At 51.5% G+C, this 26,096-nt stretch overlaps 13 protein-coding genes across 13 annotated transcripts; 6 read left to right on the top strand and 7 right to left on the bottom strand.

The window, feature by feature from the left end:
- Nucleotides 1-1,283: 1,283 nt before the first annotated feature.
- RHO25_007870 (uncharacterized protein) lies at nt 1,284-2,097 on the top strand (the record flags this gene model as incomplete). Its single annotated transcript, XM_023600038.1, has 3 exons — nt 1,284-1,442; nt 1,499-1,681; nt 1,747-2,097. 3 exons carry the CDS (start codon nt 1,284-1,286, stop codon nt 2,095-2,097), a joined length of 693 nt encoding a protein of 230 aa, XP_023448847.1.
- A 191-nt stretch (nt 2,098-2,288) lies between these two features.
- RHO25_007869 (uncharacterized protein) lies at nt 2,289-2,747 on the bottom strand (the record flags this gene model as incomplete). Its single annotated transcript, XM_023600036.2, has 1 exon — nt 2,289-2,747. One exon carries the CDS (start codon nt 2,745-2,747, stop codon nt 2,289-2,291), a length of 459 nt encoding a protein of 152 aa, XP_023448585.1.
- Nucleotides 2,748-3,852: 1,105 nt separating this feature from the next.
- On the top strand, nt 3,853-5,520 carry RHO25_007868 (uncharacterized protein; the record flags this gene model as incomplete). The annotated part of the gene is made up of 1 exon (XM_023600035.2): nt 3,853-5,520. The coding sequence occupies one exon, from the start codon at nt 3,853-3,855 to the stop codon at nt 5,518-5,520; it is 1,668 nt and encodes a 555-aa protein (XP_023448586.1).
- Nucleotides 5,521-6,285: 765 nt separating this feature from the next.
- Nucleotides 6,286-7,400, top strand: RHO25_007867 (uncharacterized protein; the record flags this gene model as incomplete). Its single annotated transcript, XM_023600034.1, has 3 exons — nt 6,286-6,665; nt 6,717-6,980; nt 7,046-7,400. The coding sequence occupies 3 exons, from the start codon at nt 6,286-6,288 to the stop codon at nt 7,398-7,400; spliced, it is 999 nt and encodes a 332-aa protein (XP_023448583.1).
- A 279-nt stretch (nt 7,401-7,679) lies between these two features.
- RHO25_007866 (uncharacterized protein) lies at nt 7,680-8,591 on the bottom strand (the record flags this gene model as incomplete). The annotated part of the gene is made up of 2 exons (XM_023600033.2): nt 7,680-7,876; nt 8,030-8,591. The coding sequence occupies 2 exons, from the start codon at nt 8,589-8,591 to the stop codon at nt 7,680-7,682; spliced, it is 759 nt and encodes a 252-aa protein (XP_023448584.2).
- Nucleotides 8,592-9,198: 607 nt separating this feature from the next.
- RHO25_007865 (uncharacterized protein) lies at nt 9,199-10,539 on the bottom strand (the record flags this gene model as incomplete). Its single annotated transcript, XM_023600032.2, has 1 exon — nt 9,199-10,539. The coding sequence occupies one exon, from the start codon at nt 10,537-10,539 to the stop codon at nt 9,199-9,201; it is 1,341 nt and encodes a 446-aa protein (XP_023449216.1).
- Nucleotides 10,540-11,696: 1,157 nt separating this feature from the next.
- Nucleotides 11,697-12,503, bottom strand: RHO25_007864 (uncharacterized protein; the record flags this gene model as incomplete). The annotated part of the gene is made up of 1 exon (XM_023600031.2): nt 11,697-12,503. One exon carries the CDS (start codon nt 12,501-12,503, stop codon nt 11,697-11,699), a length of 807 nt encoding a protein of 268 aa, XP_023449215.1.
- A 288-nt stretch (nt 12,504-12,791) lies between these two features.
- Nucleotides 12,792-15,050, top strand: RHO25_007863 (uncharacterized protein; the record flags this gene model as incomplete). Its single annotated transcript, XM_023600030.2, has 3 exons — nt 12,792-12,881; nt 12,935-14,710; nt 14,769-15,050. 3 exons carry the CDS (start codon nt 12,792-12,794, stop codon nt 15,048-15,050), a joined length of 2,148 nt encoding a protein of 715 aa, XP_023449212.1.
- A 1,387-nt stretch (nt 15,051-16,437) lies between these two features.
- Nucleotides 16,438-17,184, top strand: RHO25_007862 (uncharacterized protein; the record flags this gene model as incomplete). Its single annotated transcript, XM_065602994.1, has 2 exons — nt 16,438-16,743; nt 16,930-17,184. 2 exons carry the CDS (start codon nt 16,438-16,440, stop codon nt 17,182-17,184), a joined length of 561 nt encoding a protein of 186 aa, XP_065459066.1.
- An 88-nt stretch (nt 17,185-17,272) lies between these two features.
- On the bottom strand, nt 17,273-18,200 carry RHO25_007861 (uncharacterized protein; the record flags this gene model as incomplete). The annotated part of the gene is made up of 2 exons (XM_023600029.1): nt 17,273-18,052; nt 18,114-18,200. The coding sequence occupies 2 exons, from the start codon at nt 18,198-18,200 to the stop codon at nt 17,273-17,275; spliced, it is 867 nt and encodes a 288-aa protein (XP_023449211.1).
- A 362-nt stretch (nt 18,201-18,562) lies between these two features.
- On the top strand, nt 18,563-20,839 carry RHO25_007860 (uncharacterized protein; the record flags this gene model as incomplete). Its single annotated transcript, XM_065602993.1, has 1 exon — nt 18,563-20,839. One exon carries the CDS (start codon nt 18,563-18,565, stop codon nt 20,837-20,839), a length of 2,277 nt encoding a protein of 758 aa, XP_065459065.1.
- Nucleotides 20,840-20,953: 114 nt separating this feature from the next.
- Nucleotides 20,954-22,864, bottom strand: RHO25_007859 (uncharacterized protein; the record flags this gene model as incomplete). Its single annotated transcript, XM_023600028.2, has 2 exons — nt 20,954-22,695; nt 22,744-22,864. 2 exons carry the CDS (start codon nt 22,862-22,864, stop codon nt 20,954-20,956), a joined length of 1,863 nt encoding a protein of 620 aa, XP_023449214.1.
- A 997-nt stretch (nt 22,865-23,861) lies between these two features.
- Nucleotides 23,862-25,092, bottom strand: RHO25_007858 (uncharacterized protein; the record flags this gene model as incomplete). The annotated part of the gene is made up of 7 exons (XM_023600027.2): nt 23,862-24,037; nt 24,087-24,456; nt 24,547-24,566; nt 24,615-24,761; nt 24,812-24,872; nt 24,934-24,946; nt 25,013-25,092. The coding sequence occupies 7 exons, from the start codon at nt 25,090-25,092 to the stop codon at nt 23,862-23,864; spliced, it is 867 nt and encodes a 288-aa protein (XP_023449213.1).
- Between the last annotated feature and the right edge of the window lie 1,004 nt (nt 25,093-26,096).

The following is a 26,096-nucleotide window of genomic DNA, read 5'->3' as shown; positions in this document are numbered from 1 at the left end:
TGCAAGATTCGTGTTCCGAAGGCGTGAGGTCGAGACCGTGAACAAGGACGTCTCCCGGTTCTCGTGGATTTCATCTTGCGCAAGAGCTGCGGAGGCCGGCGCACTGCTTCTGAAGTGTGAGAGTGTGCTAATTTTGCTGGTCACATGGTGCGGACGCGCTCAAAGGGGGTGCTCGAACAGACGATTGATGGCGTCTGCGACTAGGAAGCAACGAAGTTGGACGGGAAGGAGAGACGCTGGATCAGTCTCGACTTATGGCACCTCAGCTACGATATCTGGCACGATCACTGGGAACTGCCACTGCCACAGTGCCATCTTCCCGTGAAGCCAGACCGACCTCAGCTGTCATCCATGCAACGCAGGTTTTCATCTGCAGAGTCAGCGAACCACTCCATCTGACTTGTTCTTGCCGGCCATCTAGAAACAAAAATCCGACACTCTACACACGTTGCCAGCATCAATCGCACACGCACGCGCTTTTGGAAAAGCCTTACCACGCAACACCTACACAGCCGCTCCCGTTCGCAACGAGATCATATTCAACATACAGTACAAGCTCTTGATATGACATTGCTTGATAGACATAAGCATTCGTAAGCATTTTGCAAACAGACGCTGCGCCGTCATCTGGCCATCTCCATAATACATGTATCCAGGTGAGGTCTGGCGAGGCTACGTATATCTTACGCACACACGTAGCAATCTCACATTGCACGACACAAGTGATTGGCGTAATGCGTAGCTGAGATGTAATACGCTCGTGCCTTGATATATTGGCTGACAGCGCAGGCGCACGGCGCGAAAACCATCGTCGCTGAGGCCCCACCTCGAAGCGTAAGTCGGTGCTTTCTTGCTTGCTATGGCTCTGAACCAGCGACAGCGAGCTCCACCATTTCTCTGAGCACTTGAAAATCCTATCTGATTACAACGTCATCCAGTAACCGCGGAGGCATGAGGACTTCATTTGACTAAGGCGATACTGACTAATGTCGCATCCACCGGACGGAGCTTCACCGCGGACGAATGTCAATGCCATGGCTTCCTATACACACACATCCCTGTCGATCCATCTCTTTCCAGATTAGGAAACGTATCGAGGCCATGGATTCAGCTTAGGAAGCATGGCTCCGTACCAGTTTGAGTGCACCAGGTCGTCTCTCATGTCAGCTGGTGGAAGTTGCCAGTACATGGAAGGCTATATAATGCATGGATTCCGCTCCCATCCAAGTAGTCCAAACCATCTTACTCCTCACTCACATCACTTCCCGGAACGTCTCCCAGCAATGGCACCCATCCTCGTTGTACTCGGAAGTGGCCCAGGCATCGGCCTCACCACTGCCAAACACTTCGCAAAGAAGCATTTCAGCAAAATTGTTCTGCTGTCGCGAAATTCTGAGCGCTTGGAGAAGGAGAAACGTGAAGTGGAAGATGTTGCGAAAGAGGTTTGTCACTTAACACATCATAGCATGAACATTTGCTAATATCGACCAACGTTCAGGCTGGAAAGGAGGTACAAGTCACAACAATCTCAGTCGACCTCGCCAATTTCGACCAGCTTCGAGAAGCGTTCGCTTCAATCAAACAGCTAGGCGAGGTGTCAACCGTCTTCTTCAACGCCGCAAGGATCAGTCAAAGCGAACCTCTCAAAGCTCCGGTTGAAGAGCTTATCGAAGATTTCCACGTAAGTCTTCATCACGAACCGCAAAAGCTCAAAGTACACGGTCTCCGACTGACGCCTGTTTTCAGATCACAACCGGTGCTTTCTACATCACAGCACAGTGGTGCATCCCTGTACTCCAGAAACATAACGGAGCTGATGCATCTCACCCACCTTCTCTGATTGTTACCTCAAGCCACTTGCCAGAAGAGCCTGAGCCGTACTTGCTTTCGCTCTCGGCTGTCAAGGCTTGTCAGCAAAACGTCGTTCACTCTCTGAGAAAGGCGTTTGGCGAGCAAGTCCACATTGGAGTGATCAAAGTCTGTGGCGTGGTCAGTCCTGAAGAGCCAACTCGCAACCCGGAAAACATTGCAAAGGAGATTGTGGGATTCTATGAGCAAGACAGGAAGGATTGGGGAGGCGATGTTTTTGTGAGGTAGAGTAGAAATGGAAATGTGACAAAGTGTAGTGGTGGATCGTGGTAGACAATATGATTTGATTGATGGGTTATGCTGTACCATCCCAGCGTACAGTGCATCTCAATGCTGTTGACTTTGTCTATTCGGTTACATTATGCAAAAAAATGCCTTCGTTAATCATCATGATGCTGAGTTTCTCCTGCATTAATCATTTAAAGGACACCGGTAGCACGGTTCTCCTTAACCTCAAAGCACTCCTCCTGCTTATCAGCATCCTCGCTCGTGGCCGCGTAGACAATCTCCTCGCCGTAGTATCGGTAAATCGCTCCAGTGTTGTAGTTCTGGACCTCGTATTGGAGGTGCAGCTCGTTGGTGTCCTTCTCGATGTATGCGTAGAGTCGCTGAGTTTCGCTGACATCGCCGCATTGGACGTAGTCGGTGCTCTCCAGGTCGCCGGAGCACTTGACGTATGTTGGCGCAACGGCTGGGTGGTTTTCGGCGGAGCCCGAGACGGTGAGGTCGAAGTTGTAGTTGCAGCCGACTGTGCAGCCGAAGACGAAGTTGGAGATTTCGAAGGTGCCTGGGAGGTCGGCGGCGTAGGACTCGCGCTTGGCTGGTGCTGCTGCTGCGATAGAGGCCAGAGAGGCGGCGAGGATAGTAGAGTAGTACATTTTGTTGGTTTTGGGATGGATAGTGTTGTGGTGGAGATGTATTGAAGTCTTGATTGGAGATTTGTCTGGTGGATTGGTATGCTTGTTGCGGGATGATGACCTACCTTAGCGAGCGAGGGATTCTTCGTATATATGTGATCATGCTCTGCTCGTAACTCTGCTCTATGATGTCTTACCCACAGCTCACGACTCACGTCGTGTCAGAAGTGTCGTGGCAATACGAAGTCGCTAGCAGACTGAAGTTGTATCGAAGGTGTATTTTTGGCCTCTGGCTCGGGTCGCGCGCGGCGCTACGTTGCCGATCGGCAGGCATTGCGTCACTTGCCAGCGCTCGATACGATTCGTACGAGTGCACGGGGGAGGTTCCGAAGACGTGCTGCTATAAGCAGAGTGTCTTGGCGGCGTTGGGTTACATTGTGGTGGAGAGATGGTTGTGGTAAGTTCGTGAAGGTGGAGAGGCGGTGATGGATGAGAGATGCCCAGCCGGCAAGTGAAGCAGCTGTGCCCTGGTTCTACTCGTTCGTGGTGGCCTGCGCTTGCAAGACAGTGTCTAGGAAGGTGGTCAGCCGTCGTGAGACTGCAGCTTGCTGTCCCAGCCGAGCCGAGCTTGCAACACCTTCGCAACAACAAGCATCACCCGACGGCAGCGGACTTTGAAAATGCTGGGGCGGCGGACGGGGCGGACTCCCCGACTGCCGCGGTGATAGCGCGACGACCGAACCTCACCAGACCAGCGAGGGGCAGCGTGACGGGTTTTGTACAACAGAACGCGTCGCAGGAGTCGCGTTCGTCAAAGGGCCCTTGAATGGCGCCATACCGGGTGGCGACCATCCATATCAACCACACAGCGAATCACGTCCTAATGCAGCAACAGAGTTGGCGGCTGCGCCGGTATGCGATCCGGCGCGATGGAATATGTAGGCACAGGGGAGTGCACAAGCGGTTTGACACCAACGCTCACGAAACACCATGAGGTGATCCAGCACAACTTTGAGCAATCTGACCTTGCTGCCTGCTGACAATTGCTTGCGAGCTCTATTGACTACTCATTCTGCTGCAGGAAGATGTAGCGTGCTACTTCCTATTCCATCTCTATACCATAGCCATGTCTACGCCGGCCGCAGACACCACAAACGACGCGTCGCCACTTCTTTCGCCCGCTTCAGGAAGTGACACCAAGAGCTATGCATCTGTCTCGGACCTTGAGCATCATGAACCATCTGCGTACGAGCCAAAGCCGGCACCCTCGAATCTCGAAGCAGATGTGCTCCCGGAGACGAGCGCGTTGGGACGAAACTTGACTTGGAGCAGCGCTTATATTCTGACTATCAGTCGTGTGCTCGGGTCTGGTATATTTGCCACTCCGGGAGTGATCTTCGCTTCAGTCGGCTCTACAGGGCTCAGCTTGACACTATGGATTGTCGGCGCTGTGCTGGCGTATTTCGGCCTTGCCGTGTCTCTGGAATACGGCTGTATGTTGCCCCGGAGTGGTGGCGAGAAGGTTTACCTCGAATTCACGTACAGAAAACCCAAGTACCTGGTCACGGTCCTCATTGCCACACAAGCTATTCTTCTGGGCTTCACAGCAAGCAACTGCATAGTCTTTGCACAGTACACGCTCTTCGCATTGGGCGTGGAAGGAACGGATTCCATCAAGCAAACGCTCGCAGTCGGTCTGATAACATGGGTCACTGTAGTACATGCAGTCTTCATGAAGGCTGGCATTCGCATTCAGAACTTTCTTGGTTGGATCAAGATTGGTCTGATCGTCTTCATGATCTTGAGCGGCCTATTTGTCGTCCTTTTCAAACGCGAAGAACAGCTCCCCAGCAATGTGCCGGCAACATTCGCAAAGACTGAAGATCTCGACTGGACTTGGGCTGGCCTATGGCAAGGCAGCATTTGGTCGTGGGGCGCAATTGCAACCTCGATCCTCAAGGTTTTCTACTCCTTTGCTGGATTGAACAACGTCAACAATGTGCTCAATGAAGTGAAAGATCCGGTCCGCACCTTGAGATCAGTAGCGTTTACTGCACTGGCAACCGCTTGCGGCATGTACTTGCTAGTCAATGTGGCATATTTCATGGTTGTTCCATTGGACGAAATCAGAGGCAGCGGTGAACTGATCGCAGCAATTTATTTCGAGAGAGTCTTCGGCACCGCAGTGGGAAGACGCATTCTACCACTCATGGTAGCATTGAGCGCTGTGGGCAACGTTATGGTAGTAACATTTGCCCACTCTCGGCTGAATCAGGAAATCGCAAGAACTGGCTTGATGCCATGGTCACGGATGCTCTCTTCAAACGCGCCATTTGGCTCACCACTTGGTGGCCTGATCATAAACTATGTTCCGTCCATTTCTGTCCTCACGATTCCGACAGGGGATGTCTACTCCTTCATCCTGGAAGTTGAAGGATATCCAGGGCAGATTATCGCCTTTGCGACAGCCTTTGGACTTTTATGGCTTCGTCTACGGAGGCCCGACATTCATCGACCTTACAAGGCTTGGGTCCCTGGGGTGCTTATAAGAATGGCCATTGCGCTTGCACTCCTAGCAGCGCCCTTCTTTCCTAGCGAGAAGCAACGAGAAAAGGGCTTGATTGGAAGCGCAGCATACGCTCTTGTTGGCATCGCAATACTGGTGTTTGGTACGCTATACTGGTACTTGTTCGCTGAAGTGGTGCCCAGATGGAGAGGCTACAAGCTTGAAGACAGGACAGAGAGTTTGGATGATGGGACGACAATCACAACTATTGCTCACGTTGCGATCTGAGTTCAGGCAGACAGCATTGGCCTTCACGACTATACAGCTAGAGGCAGAAGTGATTGTGCAAGCTCGTGCGACCTTGCCATAATGCTGGCAGCATGTTAACGAGAGCCGGCATGCCACTGCTCGGAGCCGGTGGCAGTGTGCTGCGGCCATCCTTCAAAGCATGGGTTCTCGGGGTATCAGGAGACTCGTAGAGTGATGCCCCTCCGCCTTGGAATGGCAGCGGGGCGTTGAGGAGTAACACCAGGGTGAACACGATCAATCCTGTTCTGCCTCGGCATCAGTGCAACGGTATGAGTGATCTCTTCAATGCCGTATCTTCGTCGTTTGCTACAATTGCAGTACTCGAGAGCGTGTTCCTCGCATCTCACGTGTTACGCGTAGCTCATTTCTAATCAAGCTCTGGGATCTGCATGCACAATAGGCAGCCACCCCAGATTATGTGCAGATGGTGCATATTCCAGCTCCATTTGTCGAATGCGCGTAACGCGTGGAGGCCCCGCTGGTAAGCAATAAAAGGACAAGGAACTGGACTCCGTTTGACGAGATGCATCGATTGGCTGGTTGCATTGGCAATCACCATCGTCACATAGCTATACCCTATTGCGTACTTGCAGAGCTCTGGTGGCTGACATATGTTCCTTGACATTGCGAATCATTAGGTACAACCATACTTGCACTGTATAAAGATACGCAGTCGTGCTTTGCGATTTTGGGGCCTGCGTGTCTCAATATCTGTTCTGTCAACAACACTTCATCGCTACTATCATGGCTACTGCAGCAGTCCAACACCCGGTTCACCAATCGTTCGGCAACGAGTACCGCCAAACGGAATCTGCTCCAATCATCGCCACTGAACACAAGAAGATTGAGAAGCATGACGTCCAGACTACATTGAACTTCTATAAGGACAACGATGATGGATCGCCGCCAGCTCCAACATATGTTGGCAAGCCAGAGACTTATGAGCGACCGGTCAACACACAAGACGTGACGATCCACGATGTTACTGGCGACGAAGATAAATACACACTGGACAGCCATGGCTTCCAATTCGTGCCGAGCGTCAGCGTTGAGAAGGACTTCCTCGATGATGATCAGATCAAAGATCGCTATTATAAGGAAGTTGATCAGTTGTTGAAAGACGTGTAAGCTTAAACCAGCAGCAAACATGATCCGCGTGTACTAATGAGTGGCAGCACTGGAGCTTCACGAACATTCATCTTCGATCACACGATTCGTCGAGCCGTGCAAGATACCCGCACCGCTTCTGCTGACAAAGACAAAGAGTCGACAGAAGATGCGGAAGCTGTCGCTGCCAAACACAAGGCTGCTCTTCGTGGACCTGTTCGTCGAGTCCACATCGATCAATCGTATGCCGCTGCTCTTTCTCGCGTGCCATTCCATCTTCCAGATGAGGCAGATAAATTGTTGAAGGGTCGCGTGCAATTAATCAACGTATGGTGAGTCTCTCTTCATTCCAAACCGACCTGCAACATCAGACCCGTCAATACTAACATCCTCCCAGGCGCCCCATCAAAACTGTCCGCCGCGATCCCCTCACAGTCGCCCAAGCCCAAACCGTCGTCGAATCGGACCTTGTCCCCATCGGCCTCATCTACGAAGTCCGAAAAGGCGAGACCTTGGCCGTCAGACATAATGAGAACCAAAGATGGTTCTACAAGCATCATCAAACTCCAGCGGAAGCACTCTTGATCAAGTGCTTTGATAATAAGGCTGGTGTGGAAAGTGATGCGAAGTATAAGGACCGGGCAAAGAGAGTCCCGCATTCGGCTTTTGAGATCCCGGGCGCGGAGAATGAGGAGGGGAGGGACAGTATTGAGGTTAGGGCGCTGGTGTTTCATGAGGATGATGTGGAGTGATCTGTTAAGGATCTGAGTGGTAGAGGAGGGGGAGACATGTTAGACTAAGAATGGAATAGTGGTTGACAGCTTCCAGAATGTGTATTGTTATTCTATAGGTAGCTCTCGTTCAGCTGTTCGCAGTATTTGATTTTTGGTTCGTGATCTATTTCAATCATCGTTGTCTCGTCTTCAACCTGAGGTCTAGTGTTATTCAGCCGTGTTGCAACTTTTGTATTCGCCATCATGGCGGCCAGCAGAGTCAAATTGACTCGCCAGTATCATGCAGAACACCTCTCCTCAACACTCAATCCTCAAATTCTTAAACTCAACAGTCAAATTCATATCCGGCTTCCCATCCGTAAAGATCGGCTTCGCCGCATAAACCCCCACAAAAATCTCCGCATTCTTCTTTCCTCTCTCCTCCAAAAACGCCCAAGTAGCCTGCCTCAACGGATACCGATCATTCTTCACAACATTATACACCCACAAATCCGCTGATCGCACGCGAAAATAATCCGTTAGCAAACGCAAAATCCGAATAAACCAACTTTCACTCAAAACAAATCCCATCAAAAACTTCATCACAACAATGCGTAGTAAGAAAGCTCGAAACGAAGAAGAGAAAATAGAAAAAGAAGAAAACTCACTCCCATTCCTCTCAATCTCAAACCGCGCCTCGTATTTTCCTAGTCCTTTCGCAGCAGGGACGACCGGACTCAGACTCCAGTCCGAGAAAGCGTAAGCTCCCACGGTACCCAATTGTGGTTTTCCATTTTCCACTTCAAGACCTGTCTTCAACCATTTTGCCCCTTTGACAGCTGCTGCGCCTTTCTTGCCGCTGTTCGGAAACACAATCGCCAGTCCGCCTTGATCGTACCGTGTTTGCCAGTCGGCTGAGACTGTGACGGCTGCGCGAATGAAGTCGGAGGATTTGCAGATCCGGTAGACGTAGGGTGCTGTGAAGTTGTCTGCTGCGGCGCCTGGAGCGGGACGCCAGATGTCGGTGCCGGGTGGGGTGGTGATTGTGAAGGATTTTTGACTTGCGGTGGGAGGGGAGGTGTGTCTTATTTGAGGGTTGTTGAGGCGGTTCCAGGGGCTGGGTGTTGTGTCTTTCTTCTTGAGGTCCGAGGAGGTCGAGGCGGTAGTGGGAAGGATGTTCAGAAGTAGGAGCAAGAAAATGGTTGTGAGGAAACTAGAAGCGGAAGGCATTGTGCTTACGAAGATTCGGTCTGCCTTGGACCTCGAGTGAACCATTTATTTTGTTGGTATACTGAATATATATATATGGAGATCGAGTGGATGTTGGGTCACAAGATCTCACTTGAGGTGGAGGTGGAGAAGTGGTGGCCAAGACGGAGTGCGTCCCGCCTTCCCGGCCATTTTGTTGATGTCAGCATATTCTGACTGTCCGGAACGACCGCGGTATAGCATTTGGGGGTCAATGAAGACTTGTAGGGCGTGAAATGTGTCGTTGTAGATTGATTAGGTCCACTCCCGTCGAGAGGAGAAGTGACACTGTGGATCAAAGTGGCAATCGATTTATGTTAGCAGGGAATCTAGTGACTACAAACAACCTTCCAGCGACCATATACAGCTATGCAGTGGAGCATTTCAGTACCCTCCTTCCAATATGCATAAAACAATCTCGTGTAATCATCTCAGTAGTGCAGGGTATCTTACGAAATGCGCGCGTGCGCTCGAAAAAATGTTGCGTGAATGAGTGTGATGTCCCCGATCTCAGCCTCCTCTTTCTCCCACATGTTCTCTCAGAGTCAAGCAATGTGCGCCGGAAGCGCTGAAGATCATCAAGACCTGTTCAAGCATCTTCGTCCATGCTGTAGCTACTCTCGCTCGAGTTGGGCTGCTTCATGCCAATGTCGGTGTCCTCTGCGATGCGCAGCTGCACATTGCGCACATGACAGACGAGTAGCGCTAGAGCAAGCGAGTTCCAGACATCGTAATCCTTGAGGTTGTAGTCGAAGAGCGCCATTGGTTGGCAATGATCAGAGTCGACAGTGTATGCCATGGTAGCCACGATAGCATCTGACGCGAGGATGGCGTAGATCGTTGGGATCTCGTAGGACAGCAAAGTGCCGTCCGAGGTGCGAGAGACGGGAGACATTTCGACTGAGCGAGTGACTTCAAGTGCTGTCTTCCACTTCTTTATGAGTGCACGGCACTTGTCTTCGGCCATCGCTGTCATCTCCTCGCCAGGAGTGCCAGCTTCGGCGTAGACTTGTACCAGGACTGGAATGGCGGTTCGCCTGTCGAGATCACTGTCGTTCTGTGCCCACTTCAGGTATTCTTTCAGGTGGCGTTTGACCTCGAGCTCCGGCCTTCCATGCTGTGGATCTACTTCCTTGCGATCGCGGATGTGGCCGCCAAGATCCAGCAATTTTTGGAGTGCCTTGCCGGCTTTGAAGTGACCGTTGCGCAGACTGCTGATGAACGCCTCTTCATCGCTGCTGTGGAACAGTCCGTCGGGCAAAAATCGGTACTCAAACTTCATGTATGCGGGGAGGATGGGCTCTCGGCCACGCAGTCCGATCCTCTGCATGAGGGTAATGTAGTCGTCGTCCCATCCTTTGGCTCGCAGCTCTTTGGTCGAGATGTGCTTGCTACTGAGCTCTGCTGGAATGTGAATTACCCTCTTCTTGGGAGGAGTATCGTTGAATTGCTCGTCGTCCACACGCAGATCTGCGGACAGCTCGTCCTCATCACGAATGTATTCCGCAAAAGAAGGAGATGGCGACCTCGTTGCAGAACGCCGTGACGGAGTTCTGAGGAGGGAACTTCGTTCTACGAAACCTTCATGCATCGGCGAGCCAAGACGTCCTCTTTCATCGCTCTCAGGCGAGTAGTCCGTATCCTCCAATTCGATCTTGGGCTGCTTTATACGGCGCCCTGAGCCATATTCGGGCGTGTGCAGACGCTTCCTCTTCGTGCTTCGAGGAGTGGTGGGTGCATTAAATTGCCACTCGCTAACCCTTTCGATAGGGCTCATTGATCTGGAAAACTTGGCCACATCGCCTGGTGAGAACTTTCTGGTGGGCGTCGCGGGGATGTCGGTGCCTGGTGTCGGCATTGTCGTGTTCACCGGCTTCTGCGGTGAGACATAGTCCCAGAGGCTGTCAGACAGCCGTTTCAAGAAGGCCATGACGGGTGGTGTCGCTTGTTGTCTCGATGGGCGCGTAGTGAATCAAGTGGAGGGCGCGTCGGTATTCGTAGCAGGCAACGTCTCGTCGGTGTCGCAATGAGGAGAGAAGGTCGAGATGGTGAGGACAAAGGGAAAAGTGAGCAGTGGTGGGTGTTAGCCAGCGCCGGCGCCGGATTTGGGATGGTCACATTGTTGGACTATTCAGACAATAGGCTTCAGTCTGAACAATGCGGTATGCACCTCAAACGCTAGCGCGTCGTCGCATCTGCCCGCTTTGGGGCAGGCGCGAACTTCGGCAGGGATCTTGCATGCCCCGCGCCTTGGCATGCGTCCAAACGATATCACCACGCTCGCTGCTGCACTTCACTTTGCAACGCTACACCCATCCAAGGGTCATGCTATGCACCTCAATCTGTCTTGCTCTCCATATTGTGAGCATTCAGAGCACTTACGCGGTACAGGGGCCGCCGAAATGGCCGTCAATCGAGCCGTACAGCAGCATGCAAGCGAGAGCAGAAAAATATTGCTGAAATCACCAGGTCGTACCTCCACGAGCTCAAGACGTACATGCCATTATTCAGCAGAGGTTAGGCGTATAGGTTTTCGCGGCTATCATACTCAAGCAAACCAGAGTCTGTATACAGGATTTGCAGAATGAGTGTTCGCAGCCAGGGTCAAAACAACTCCATGTGCGTTAGTGGACTTCATTCGCATTTTGTGCTCGCGTTGGTCACAAGTCCAACGACAGTTCATTTGTGATCTTGTGTCTCAGGATTCCCACAGCGCGCGCTTGACACTGGAGACATGAAGGCAATCGCTCGCCTTTGTGGAGTCGACGGGGGTGTCTGAAATACTCGAAGCCAGACTGTTGCGCTGTCTTCCAGATATTGAGTCTCGAAAGCTCACAGCGTCCAGTTGCAAATGCAGGTAGGACGGCAGATGCCTGCCCAGTTTGATTCGTCTAGCAGCGGCTGCAGAGAAGTGTAGAGCTCTACTAGCCCGTGAGATTTTTATCCCCCCTTAAGCACAGCTCCGTCTTCATTCCGATGTATGGGTATCATTCCCAGATCTACCTGCCACTACAGCTCGCTGAAACGCAAAGACAAACACATTCATCTGAGGACTTTTATCTCGAGTCCTCCCCGAAAGATCAGTCCTCATTCCCACTCTGTCCCTTGTAACCTCTGCATCAAATACTCCACTTCAACGATCTTCGTCAAAGGGATAACATGATCCTTATACATGGCCACCACAGCTTCCACAGGGATCTTCTTCGGTGCATCCTGGTCCAACATGGGATCATTCCCGTACATTTCGGCTTTCGTTCTTAGTCTTTTCAGGACCTGTTCTTCAACCTTCGCATTCGTGATCGCTTCATCGATGCCTTTGCGATCCGCCGCTTTGATCAATTTTACAAATTTCTCGGGGTCCTCGCGGAATTTAGACTCGGCGACGAACTTGCCAAAGTGTATTCTACGGGATAGAGATTGTAGACAGGAGACATCGGCCGTAGCAGCGGAGCCATAGTTTTCCTGAGCGGAGAGGGGTGACTTCTCGGCACGTTCGCGTTGCGGGCAGACGTTGGGTAGTATTTGTTCCACGTAGCGTTTCTTTAGTTCTGAGTTTATTGTAATGTCGTTCTTCCAGAGGATTTTGGGGTATTCTAGGGGCGGGAGGATAACTTCTTCTAGGGCGTCTGGGAAGAAGGGATATTCGTCTGGGGACTGGTAGCGGCGGATGCGAGATTGTGTGCGCTCTTGTTCGCGGAGGACCCAGTCTGAAAAACTCAGGTTGCTGCCTGGGAGCGATATAGCGCCTGGGGCGTAGATCGCTTCGTTGAGGGGGAATTGGGCGCGCTCGATCAGGTGGAAGATGACTGTGTCTTCGAGACGGATGAGCTGGTAGCGGATGTTGGAGAGGGAGAGGGCCTTCTCTGGGTCGGACAGATCGATGGCGTGGTCCATGGTGGGATATGTCTGCTGTAGCGAGTAGTGCTGATACGTAGCGGAGTGTCAATGGGTAGAAATATGTCTCTATGATTCCGAGGCCGTTGTCGGAAGTGAAGGTCTAGAGCGGAGCTGAGCCCGGTCGGCTTGCTTGGAAGCTTGTCGTGCGCAGTGAGGAGGCGGGCGTGACGTTGGTTGCTTTCACCATAAACAAAGTGTCGAGTGACCACTTCTCACCTGCACAAACACCCTTCTTGGCCGTTCCCTCGCGATGCGCGCTTCATAGCATGCCCGTGGTGTCCCGACATGGCCAGCCGAGGACGCAGCACATCGCCGCGGAAGAGCGCCAGGATGTCGCAGCAGCACCACCACGACGATGAGGAATCGATATTGAACGTATGAGACATGTTCATCTCTACGTGAAACAGTCCACTGATGCATCATGATAGAGTCGCCAACTCGAAGCGTTCGGGCGCACTGTCCACGCCACCGCCTCGCAGCTCATCACCGGCATTCATGGCCACTCGTCCAGCGACGCTCCCGGCCAAGATCACTACCGCAATGCCCTGTCTTCAGTCCGCCGCTTCTCCCAACGACCTGCGATTCAGCGCTCCGTCTTCTCCTTCGCAAAAGCCAATCCTCGCGAGCTCATTCGATCGAACTTCAACACCAGCGAGATTGAACATCGCGCGTTGACATATCTGCCTGACGAACTAATCCGGAATGTCCCCGCAAGTAGTAGCCCGTTCAGCTTATTTGAAGGATTCAAGGCGAGCCTGCCGGACGAGGATGACGTTGGGAGACCTGGGAGAAGAAAGAAACACAGCCGACATGGCAGTATTGGGCAGAAACTGCTGCTGGAAGACGCAGAACAAGAAACGATCGCTGGACCTCCCAAATTGCAAAAGTTGAAGAGAGACAAAGATCGGTTAGAGCATCGACTAGAGATGATGGGCATTCGAAAGACCATGTGTACGAGCGAAATTCGAGAAATTGACAACAAAATCGCAAACTTGAATACTATGCGAAAAGTGATATTGGGACGATTGGCCGGCCTGGAAGATGAAGAGAGGGAGCTGGAGCAGGAAGTGCTAGAAACGGCAGAGAAGCTTGAGACTCTGGAAGAAGAGCTTGCGGATGAAGCTGTATTGGCACAAAAGACGTCTGATTTGGCGAATATGGGAACTAAAAAGGAAGAAGGCGATGATGAGAAGAGCCAAGACAGCCCAGGCTTCATGTCGGAAAGCATATACGAGAAATTGCCTAAAGTGAAAGAGAGTCCAACAAAACCCAAGAGGAAAAAGGCCATCTCGAGAAGAATATCGATGCCAGTATTGCACGAGCACATGGAGCCTGGGTCAAGAATACGAGAGATTCCTGCGCACAACGACATTATTACAGCACTTGACTTCGATGCGCCGTTCGGGACCATGGTCACAGCCGCACTTGACGACACAGTGCGAGTGTGGGACCTGAATGCAGGAAGATGCATGGGCATGCTGGAAGGACATTTGTCGAGCGTGCGTTGTTTGCAAGTTGAGGAGAACATCGTTGCGACTGGTTCAATGGACGCGAGCATACGACTTTGGGATCTTAGCCAAGCAGACTATACTCCCGCCGTCAGTTCGAGCATCCACTCAAAGCCCATTCCGGAAGATATCGAAGGCGAGGAAGGTGCATCTGCCACAGGTGAAGAACTATACACGCCTGCAGGCTCGGACTTTGGATCAGCGCCGCAGCCGGAAGTGCATGGCAACGCAATGCGAGACTGCCACATGTTCACGCTCTCGTCCCATGTCGCCGAGGTGACGGCGTTGAACTTCCATGGCTCACGCCTTGTTTCTGGCTCTGCTGACAAGACTTTGCGACAATGGGATCTCGAAAAAGGACGATGTGTGCAAACATTAGACGTACTCTGGGCTGCCGCGCAAGCAGCGACCCTTCACTCTGTCCCTAGTGGCGCGGCATTGAACGGTGCTGCGACTGAGGGCAGTTGGTGGAAACCGACTGGCGGGCGACTCCAGGGCGCCGAGGCAGATTTCATTGGTGCTCTGCAGGTATTTGACACGGCACTTGCTTGCGGCACGGCAGATGGTATGGTACGATTGTGGGATCTGCGAAGCGGTCAGGTCCATCGACAACTTGTCGGTCATACCGGTCCTGTGACAGCGCTGCAGTTTGACGATATGTTCTTGGTCACCGCTTCGCAGGATCGAAGTGTGCGAGTAAGTTCAAGATTAAAGTCCTCACGTAGTTGGTCCCTTTTGCTAACATATTCATCAGATATGGGATCTTCGCTCTGGCAATATCCACGATGCTTTCGCGTATGACGCGCCCATAACATCGATGCAATTCGACACACGGCACATTGTTGCTGCTTCCGGCGAGGATGTCGTAAAGGTGTATGACAAGACCGATGGCGCGCAGTGGGATCTTGGCGCGGGCACGCTGAAGGACCAGGAGGAGGAGGACTCACGACCAGGAGTGGTAGAACGTGTCCGAATCCGAGACGGATATCTGATCGAAGGACGAAGAGACGGCGTGGTCGGCGTGTGGAGTTGTTGATCGAGCACTGGAGCGGCGGACGTTGTGACGAAATACGGCGTGTGTCGTTGAGACGAACCAGGAGCCGCGAGGGAGCAATGCGCCGCAGAGAGCAGTAGCGCTCATCGGGAGCAAATGACGGCCAGCAGGAACGGCCGCTTAAGAGAGGAGACAGTGTACAAATGAGCACCAGAGCTAAGCGAAAACCTGTGTACATATTCCGTTCCTGTGACAATACGAGCAGCGTTTCGATTCCCCTCAGCCGCATGTGTTGCGTGCAAAGTACCTTATCCTTGCAGCACAAGATATTGCTCCGAACTGCTTACAAAGGATCTTTCTCGAGCATCCGTTGAGCCGCCCACAATTATTGGTCCAGAGCTGCTGGAGTCACATATCGAGCATACTTTTCGGGAAGTCTGGTGGACCCAAAGTTTCAAACTCGAGCAAAACTATTCAAAATGCCGCCTTTCACAATTCTTCCCTCCACAGTCCACAGATCCCTCATCCCCACCGAGAGATTAACGATGGAAGACTCAACAAATATGATAGAGCAGATCGAAAACTCTCGTGCCCGGCTCGACGAGCTGATGCAATCGCAACAACCAACAACTGCCTCAGAACGATTCAGCCGCTTGGAGAAAATCGCTCTCCAGACCTTGGAATTGTCCAAGCTTCTATTGCGGCAAACAGAAGAAATGAGCAAAACGATTCAGGATACACGTCGAAGTCAAGAATCCCTATCTTATCAAATAAGAGAGCAAGAACAAAGCTTGAACGAGATTGAGAGAGAGATGAGACGTCAAGATCATGAGATGGAGGAACTAGATATGGGAACTGCATCGGTGTGCGAGAAGTTGGAGGAGCTTAAGAAGGAGGTTGGCAATGTGGAAGGCAAATCGTTGAAACGGGGCTTAGAATCGACCCTTGAGGGCGCAAGGAAATTCGCAAGGAAGGATGAGAGAGGCAGGAGATAGGGGATATGTGCTTGCTGCTGGAGGACACCTTCGGCGCTGCCCTGGATGCTGATGAGCCATGGATACCTGCTTGCAGCTGAGTACTGAGGTGAAGAGGTGCAGCGCCCACGGGTCTCCATGAAGACCACGCTCGAATACGGCAAGACCTTTTCGCCGCTTGCAAGACTGCTATCAGTATACAGCCGCGGTATAGGGACGACGTGGAATTTCCAAGTTGAGACACAAGACGGTGACCAAAAGCGTCGATGAGGCCCCCGGATATCCCCCAATCTGGAGCTACTTAAGTTTTTCGGCTACCATACTTTGCGAAACTCCTAGTGGAACCAAGACTTCACACGAAAGATAAGGAACATAAGAAGGATCTGGAGTTCAACTCCTTTCTTCTCCTCCTCCGGCGATACATCAATTTGTTCCACTGACTTAATCCCGCAAAAATGGCCAATGACTCTGCAAGCTATCACCTAGAGCAGATGTCAACATCAGCTGCTCGGCTCCAAGAGCTGTCGGCGAAACCTATACCAGAAGCTTCCGAAGCAAGACACGAACACTGGCAAGAAATGACTCGCGTCACGGTTGAATACAGAAAGGCGCTTGAGCAATATGCAAAGGTGCAAGAGGAGGAACGGAGCCAACAAGATCAAGAGCTCAAAAGCGTCAAACTGGACTCTCAGCCCCTAGATCAAGACTTCAAAATTGTCAACGAGAGGCTCCAATCCTTAGACCAAAGGATTAAAAGTCTCGTGCGAAACTCTCAATCCCGTGATCAAAGGTTGCATGATCTAGAACGAAGCTCCCAATCTCAAGACCAAAGGTTGGATGATCTAGAACTAATGTTAAAATCTCGAGATCAAAGGTTGGATGATCTAGAGCGAAGATCCGAGGCCACAGAACGACAGACGGAAGAAAATTGGAAAATGATCAGGTAGAGCGATAAAGAGTTGGAGCGTCAACAGCAGGAAATCGACAAGTTTGATCACGAGATTGCTTCGCTTAACGAAGACATTGCTGAGCTACGCAAAAACGTTGATGATATATCAACGCAGGTGCACAGCATGGAAAGACTGATGGATGGAGCGGAGCGCTTCCTGCCAATACTGTATCCGGGTTTCACGCCCACGCCCAAGCCGGACGATGCCAAGAGGCCACCACCGAAGAAGGATGCTAAAGTGAGGAGACGCTAGGGAGTATGTGCCTGCTTCACGATCTGATCTGTGCTGCTTTGCGAGCGGAGGAACTCAGACTTAATCGCTGATCGAAGCACATTATCTCTCACGAATTTTCCCTAATCACAATTGGTACAACAGCACCCGCCGCAACCCATACGTCAGGGTGTCCGATCGCCTGATACAATGCGCGAATTGCACCCGAGTGTGTCGTCAAAGACACAAACGTACTGGGATCCTCGCTGAAAACTTTCGCCAGGAAGTCATTTATTACCTCGACACGTTCTGTCAGCGTTTCTCTCCTGTCAACTTTCCAGCGGGTGTCTTCTTCGGTCATTTCAGATTCGACTTGATACTCTGGAAATTCAGCCTCGATACTGGATTTTGAGCTTCTTTTGTCGCAGGTGTGAACACCCGTTATCTCGCGAAGGGACTCTTTGATAATGGGCTTGAATTTCAGTTCTGGGATGTCCTGGAATGCCAGGCTTGTTGTTTGCAGAGCTCTTATCAAAGGGCTGGAGTAGATTGTCTGTGGAAGCGGGACCTTGTCAACTTGAGAAGCGTGGAGCCAAAAGGACCGCAAGTCTTGAGCCTGCTGTTTGCCCTTAGAAGTTAAGCGTGCGTCAAGCCATGTCGTCTTCTCATCTCCTGGCAGGCGAGCCCAGTGCGCTTCCCATTCGTGGCGGCCGACTTCACGTTCTTTTACGTTGTGGACACCTTCGCCATGGCGGGTGACGAAGAAGACTTTGTGTGGGCAGTCTTTGGGTCCCGCGTTGAGTACTGCAAGATGCTTCTCAAGGCGTTGCCACTGCGGATCTTGATCGCCAACAGTGGAAGTCTGATCAGGATAATCTTGTTGCAGAATGCCGAGAGCGGGGAGTGTCGTCTGGATACTGCTTAGTCATAAATGTCAAATGGTGAGGTGGTACGTTCGGGACCTCACGGACTGCTCGGAAACCCCCTTCTGGACCAGTTGGATGGCCATCATGCTCGAAAAAGCCTGGAACGAACTCGAACCTCAAATTGGGCGACATACTTCGAATGTTGAACAAGCAGCTCATTACCAGCACGATTTTCATGCTCTGGAAGGCGGGGCACAGAGACCAAAGTATGGTGAAGATCAGCAGACTTAACGAGGGCCTATGTGTCGTGCGGCTGTTGCCGATTATGCATTGATCTTTGCAGCACACTGACACGCAGAACGAGCTCGGCAGCTTCGCCACGTACTATATGCAGCTCATTTGTCATTCTCGATCTCGCACATCCAGTGGCATCCTTGCCTGCAGCTAGGTTCCCGTTCAGCATTCTCACTACTCTCAAGCTTTCCTTCATTTGACACGAACAAACCGACGGCAGTCTACAACTTGAACCTATCGATGGGCGTTAGCTACTGATCATGGCCGATGAGCAGTACAGCGAGCATTCATGTGGCGTGAATATCCCCACGACAACTGGCGCCATCAACCTCGAAGATCGACGAGCTGTTTATGAAGCGGAAAGCGTTCGACTTCTTAGCCCTCAGGCTTTTCGACTACTCCAGGTTGTACGTACACCTAGTGGTGTCATTTTTCGGTTTCACGCGATCGATGCGAATTCGATACCTCCATCCTACACTGCATTGTCCTACGCCTGGAGGTCGCCTTTGAGGCAAAGGCAACCCGTCGAATTTTCCAAGGATGTATGGCATACAATAATCTGCCAGGTCTATGAGAACCAGGCAGGGTGGCAGGGTCACCGCATGCTTGTGCTGCAGAATTTGTATTCCGCACTGACGCATATCGTATCGTTACAACCGCCGGTCGAATACTTATGGGCCGATGATCTATGTATCGATCAGAGCAATCTAGAAGAGAAAAAGAAACAGGTCGAGCAGATGGGAAGAATTTTCCAGCAGGCTGAGCGCACGGTGGCATGGTTAGGAGAAAGCGATGAAGCGTCTGATAAGGCCATACCTTTGATCAACGCCTTGTGCAAGCTTTCACGTGAACAGGCACGATTGTTGCATCCTCAGAATTTGGACGGCCAGCTTGCTCAGGCGCTTTTGCCTGGCTGTTCGAGTCTTGATCATTGGAAATCGCTTGCTCTATTTTTCCGAAGATCGTGGTTTTCCAGAGCTTGGGTAGTCCAGGAGGTGATCTTGACTGTGGCCAACTCACAACCTCACTCCGAAAGCAAGTCATCAGCTTTGAGCCCAGTGGATGGCCATAGTTTGTCAGCCTTTGAGTCAGATGAAGCACGCTTGTTGATTCTATGTGGGCCTCAGACATTAAGCTGGACTCAGCTCACTTTCGTTTCCGACCTCCTCATCACTGGAGACCTCGGCAGACATTTCAGCGATCCGACAGTATATCCTTTTGACCATGACCAAACTGCCGTGTCTTTGTCCCACGGGAGTCCGGCGAAATTAGCAAGTGCTGCGAGAGGTCTCTACAAGACCCATTCGTTTTTGCCCTACCTCATCCGAGCTCGCGATTTTGATAGTAGTGATCCGAGAGACAAGATCTACAGCTTGTTATCCATTGCCAGAGAAAACTTCCGCATATCTGCAACAGCGAATTATCAGATATCAACTCAGCAGACATACACAGCGATCGCACGAGAATTGCTCACGGACTCGGTGGACGACGAGAGATTGCATATTCTGCATCAAGTTGAATGTCGGCGTGCGCCTCAACACCAGGATCTGCCATCGTGGGTACCAGATTGGAGTTGTTCCGGTGGAATAGGCCTAGGTATTACGAGCTACCAGAGATATGCAGCAGCTGGTGACCTACCAATCGTGCAACCGTACTTTGCTGATGATGGCAAGACTTTGATCTTGAAAGGCAGCCAAATTGCAACCATTAGCAAGACTGGCGAAACGAAGAAAGAAGTGGAGAATGCTAAACCGCTGCAGTTTCCTGGCTGGCTTGCATTGCTAGAAGAGCTTCAAGAGCGCGCCGCGGCCATGAAATCTTCTGATGAATCCGATGTCTTTGAGACTCTCTGGCGCACTCTTATAGTGGATACTGATAGGGAGGGAAAGTGTCCCGCAGACAACGGGAAATGGCGACTTAGTACTTCATTCAGGGAGTGGATTGTTGCACTAGCCAGAAGGAACCAGGGTCCAAGCGATAGCCAAAGAGCTTCTAGAGACACTCCTCAGGGCACAGGTTCAGCACTGCGAACGACCACCCTTTTCGAAGCTTTATGCGCTTTGCATGGTGACTCCAGCCCCCATGTTCGCGACTCTCTCAAGGCAATGTGCGCTAAAAGCTCGAAAACCGACAGTTTTCTGAAAGCACCGATCAGCCAGATGCATGCATACATCAATCCAAGGCACAGTCATGACGCATCACTTCCTGGAATCGGTATACATTCGACTGCTCACCATGATTTTGAGCTATGTTTTTCTCATCGTGTGCTACTCCGCTTGTTCCTCACCAACACAGGACACCTAGGACTCGGTACAGATGCCCTACTCCCAAACGACACATTATGGCTTGTGCCAGGTTCTCGCGTTCCTTTGATCCTGCGGCCTTCTCCAGGATCGTATGACGAGAGAGGCAAATCTCGCTACAGCCTCATTAGAGGCGCATATTTGCATGGCGTCATGCATGGTGAGCTGTTGGACGACCCAGTTTGCGCTCCATTGCACGATGGGAAGTCGGAGGCATGGGTGGAGATCGTGTAGGTGCTAATGCAGGCGTGCGCGGAATCGTATGTTGGGCGTGAGTGTCGATAGGGCGAAAGTCGAGGGACGAATCCAAATGCACTTTGGTGACTGTATTTCGAAAGCCGCATATTCTTATGATAGCCTGCCCGACTTTCCAATCGGTAGCCGCGCGCGATCATTCTTTCCTGCTTTCTGCTTCGCTCTCTGCTCGATCTTCTTCGAAGCAGGCTGCACCAATGACTTTCGCTGGGTCCTGTCTTTGGGATCGGATACAGCTTCCAGGACATGTCCATCCCCGCCACCGAACTCGATCTTCTTGTACCGTATGTCCCATACTATTCCCAATTCCTTCGCCTTCCCCACAGGTGACCATCCCAACGCTGGCAAGCCCACAATGGTTTTCGACTGATTGACTTCGATAGTAGAACTTTTTCCATCATCGATTGTCATAGTTATGAGGGGCTGCGACCATTTCGCCTCGCCTATACTATACAAAATGGCATCAAGTGCCCGGCGGGAGGCGGAATTCGAGCAGGACATACGGAGGTCGCGTATGTCGGTGTGATGAAGGAAACCAACAGAGAAACGGAGATGTTCAGAAGGTGTAGATGAGAGGGGGTCTGAGTGATGTCGGCCAATTCGAACCCAGTATCTGTTGTCCCAAAGGAGGAAGTTGGTCCAAGGAATCTTACTGTGAGAAGGATCCAACACAAGCTCGCTGAATGACATAGCTTTCGCCCGTATGTCGCGTTCGGGGTTTTGTCGAGAGAGTGTGAATTGGCTGTTATCGGCACCCTTTCTTGACGTCCGCTGCGGACACTTCACAATCATAGTGCCTTGAAGCTGGGCATCAGATCTTGAGGCTTCTGGGGTCTCAAAAAGTACTTTCATCGCGGGATCCAAGTCCTGCAATGAGATGTCTTGCTTGGGAGATACGAGGCTGAGTAGCTTTCGAGCCAGCAGGGCCTTGACATGATATGGCTCGCCGTCTACCGTAAACCCGAATTCGTATTGTTGTGGCAGCGAAAAGTTGGCTCTGGCAGTCTTGAGATCCAGCTTGATAGCCATGCTGTAGTAGATCTCCTTCGCTCGTGCTTCGAACATCCTGTGTCGGTCGTGTACGGAATGAGCCAGGTCAGATAGGCTCTCACGCCGGAGAGCTTTTGGCAGAGAGCCGCTGCGGTGTAGGTGCCGAATGGTGTTTCGCACTGTCAAAGTTTTGTCGGCATTCGTGCTGTCTTCGAACCATCTCACGTTGTTTTTTTGACACACTGATACCAATTGCTCCTTGGCGAATGATAGGAGAGGGCGGGTGATGTACACACCACCATTCTCGATGAGCATGTGCTTGGACGCAGGCAATTGACCGTTACGCGTAGAGAGAGATGCATCATCCTCTGTCGTGTTAAGATCCCGTCTAGCACCACTGCCATCGACACCCCAGATGCCTTGACACTCAGGGATGGGCGTGATCTCTCTGATGCCTTGAAGACCTTCGCCCAGATATTGAGCGATGATCCTGGATAGCACTGTTTCTGCAAGATCATCGGCATGATGAGCGACCTGGAGCGTCGAAATCCTCTGTAGGGAGCACGCTTTCCCCAGCGCTTGGTATCGCAAGCGGCGTGCAAGAGTCTCAAAATTCTTCAACTTTCTTGGGTCTCCGTGGGCAGTCCAGTCAAGCTTCAGGATCTCCGGATCTATGCCGAGGCGTTGCAGTTCTTCGGCGACCTTAAAGGCCTCGTCACTGCTCTCTGGCCGCACGCCGTGATCGACGATGAAACCAGTGAAATTGTGATGCCGATATTGCTTCTTGTAACTGCTGCAGATGCTGGCCAGTGCCATCGAATCGACGCCACCGCTGACCGCTAGACCTATTATATGTTAGCGATTTGGCTGAGAGTTTTGCATGCTTGCCATACCTAGCCGTCGTTTTGTAGCGAGGCTGAAATGATGCTCGAGCGAGTTCCAAACATGGCGTTCAAGGTTGCCGATTGCATATGCCTTGGCAGCCGCGCTGACATGACCGGCACTGAACGGCATTCCCGATAAGACATGGCGCCTAGTGGTCGAGGGACATGGGGAATTTGCAATGCAGTTGATGATGGAGATGAGGTTGTGTCGCGAGGAGCTGGTGTCGCCGAAAGAGACTTCGGCATCCCAATCTGCCAAGACCTGCTCTCGACACGACTTCCACGCGTCGATTCTTCATTTCCATCCTTTGCTCTTCACCTTCCACACAGGAATTTCTACGGGCCCATGATTCAGAGCGATACAGGCATGAATTGGCTGGAAGATGGTACTTGAGCCTGGTCAATGACCTAAAGGGACAGTGCTGTGTTTCGCCGACCAGCCAACACCCACCATCAGACACGAAATGTACCAAGAGCAGTCTGCGATGCTCTATCCACACTATCGCTCCTCACGCAAGCCATGAAGGATCCGTTGAGAGCAATGACTGGAAATGGCTGCCCAGTCCGGCTGCAAAAGCGCCGAATCATGCCCTACTGAGCTCAGTTTTCAAGATGCACGCACTGCCACGCAAGCAGTCACAGCTCGACAAGTCTCGTACCTGCGTTCGACGGCCTTCGACCACTTGACTAACATGCCTATTCCATACGAGGCTCTGCAAAGTTTCGCTGGTATGCCTGGGCACGTTCACAGTGACGGAACATCCTCGCCAAGGACCCGAAGAAGACGATCGCGGCCGATTCTGTAGCAATGAGAGCTCAGCACGGTCTGCACTAATTACGCAGCGCCCACAGCATGTGGAACTGTACATCGAAACATGCATTCAGCTGTTGCGCACAATGATGTCGCACCTTGGGATGCCCAGCATCCAGGCTCTGCGCTCCATCTGACGATATTTGAGGCATAGCTTCCGCCAGCAACGAGCTCCAAACCCGCAGGTATGCATCATTTCAAGCAGACTGTAGGCCAATCTGGGTTGATAAATCACCTCGTGGGCTTTCTGCCGTCTTTCTAAATTCTACGTCTATCCAAGAGTCATTCCCATCTCTCCATTCTCAATCATTTCGATCTAGATGTTCTTCGAATCTGGTTTGGCATTTTTCGTGAGCGCCAGATCTTGCAACGTAGCTTTCGCCGGCCAAGCGAAGCCAAAGTCAGGACTCCCTTCTGGGCTGGTAAGAAATTCAACAAGCGCCATGAAGGTATACGAGCCCATCGAGGTCAGTATATGCCAATATCCATGACCTGGAACAAGTCAGTCAAGCTTCAGCATTCAGCTGTACGGATTACATACCCTCAAGCAATATAGCCAACGGCCAACCCACTTGGTGTTTCCACTTTGTCAACGTAGGACAGAAAAGATTGTCGATAGTCCAGATAAAGAAGGCGAATAACGAGATTGATGTCGCGAAGGTTACAAGCGAACGTAACTTTGCTCTCTGGGCTTGTTCTTTGATTCGCATGCGGATGATGTGCCGGATTCTTCTTGCAACTGTGATGGACATGCCGAAGAAGAGGACAACATGGAGGATAAACTCATCTGTCAGGCAGTGGTAGATCACGAATGGGATGATGATGCCGAGGATAATAGCTGTGTTTCGGCGCTGGATGGCGAGTGGCTCTTCGAAAGTGTAGACTTGTAACAGGACTGTAGCGATGGCGACCTGGGCATCTTGGCATTAGCATCAAATTTGAATCACAGCTACAATCCTATAATGAGTGCTCCCAATTGAAGGGCATGCAACACGACCTACATGCATTGACAATTCATCGGCTACGGTTTGGTCAGTCTAAGCATCGAGAAATTGCAGAGTGAACATACACATTTGAGTATGGTACTTCAGCGTCGTATGATAAAGTCCACTGAAGACTCCAACACCAATGAGAGCAAAGTAGGAAGAATTGGTAATCGAGAGGAGGCCAATATCATGGCGTTTCGATCGACGAATGCCATGGATGCCATATGCAACTGCAAGAGATAGTGAGCTTTCGGCCGAACCAAGTTCTTGTGTAGCATACTGTAGGCGAAGCTAGTCACTGTATTGATGAATTCGGCAACAAAGTAGGTCCATATGTAGTCCTGGAAAAGAACATCTCAGTCAGCGGCTGTCTTGGCGCATATGAAGCCAAGAAATATGCACCTCTTCACAGAAGCTGATAGCATCGAAAGGTCAGTTCTGGTACTCGTTACTCAAAAATATTGCTGTGCAACTGCCTTACTTGACATGACTGGTTGGAGGACCCCAGTATCCGAGGATCGACTGCGAAGCAGACTGATCCCAGAGCTTGCCGTTGGCCATTGGGTGTCGTTGAACCGGGTAGAGGAGCCAATGCGCGAAATCGGAGCGCTGGCGGTTTACCCAAGGAGTGTTTCCGATCTTCCCCTCTTCATCATGGTTGTCGACATCTTATCACTTGCCGTGAAGAAGTGCAGACTTCACAGCCGGAGCTCTCGGCGGACGGTGGAGTATTTTTGGACAGGGTTTGTCATTGGAGAGCGAGCGTTTCGGCCCCTCGGTACCTGTAAGAGTAGCCACGCGTTGTGACGCGTTGTGCAACTTGTGCTGCTGCCAACTACTCCACTTCTTCCACAGGGCCACTTCATCTGCTCGAGAACATTTCCTTACTCATGCGGCAACCCGATCTAGCATGCTGAAGAACATTGACCAAAGTAGAGCCGCTTGCACTGGATATCGCCGAGCCATTTCCCGAGGGGTGGTAAAAACGAACGCCTGCAGGCCGCCGCAGAGCCCATAAATGGACACTCGTATTCTGACGAGTGCCATACGAAGGCCCAGCTGAACGCAGCAGCGCGTGCCTGGTAATAACGACTGACCGACTCGAGCGCGCTCGGGACTGGCAACCAACAGGATCGACGAAGCGCGGCCAGCAGCAGTTCTACCAAACGGAGAAAGGAGAAGCAGTGCCAGTACGCTTCCACTTTATACCGGAGACGCAAGAGCGCCCCACGGCATAATTGCTGTCCTCTCCACGCTCCGTCCGGGGAAATGGAGCTTGTCTACGATGCCATCGCCAGACGCACTGTCCTCGAAACGAAACCCCTAGCATCGGTTGGGATGTAGTTCTACAATGCCCAGGAACTCTTTTAGGGTTCCACGAGTATTCCTTAGGGCCTACGTCGCCAGTTTCGAAGTACTCAGTATCGATACCTAAGACTACTGTACTGTATAGTCAAGCTGCGAACACCTCCCGGGATGACGGAGGAGCCTCGACAAATGAGAGATCGGAACTTCCGGATTGGGTCGAAATTGACATGTCAACCTTGGCACGACAGTGTCTTGCT

This window comes from Cercospora beticola, chromosome 5 (genome assembly GCF_033473495.1).
Source record: "Cercospora beticola chromosome 5, complete sequence".
Taxonomy (NCBI): domain Eukaryota; kingdom Fungi; phylum Ascomycota; class Dothideomycetes; order Mycosphaerellales; family Mycosphaerellaceae; genus Cercospora; species Cercospora beticola.
This window is presented reverse-complemented; position numbering and strand designations above follow the sequence as displayed.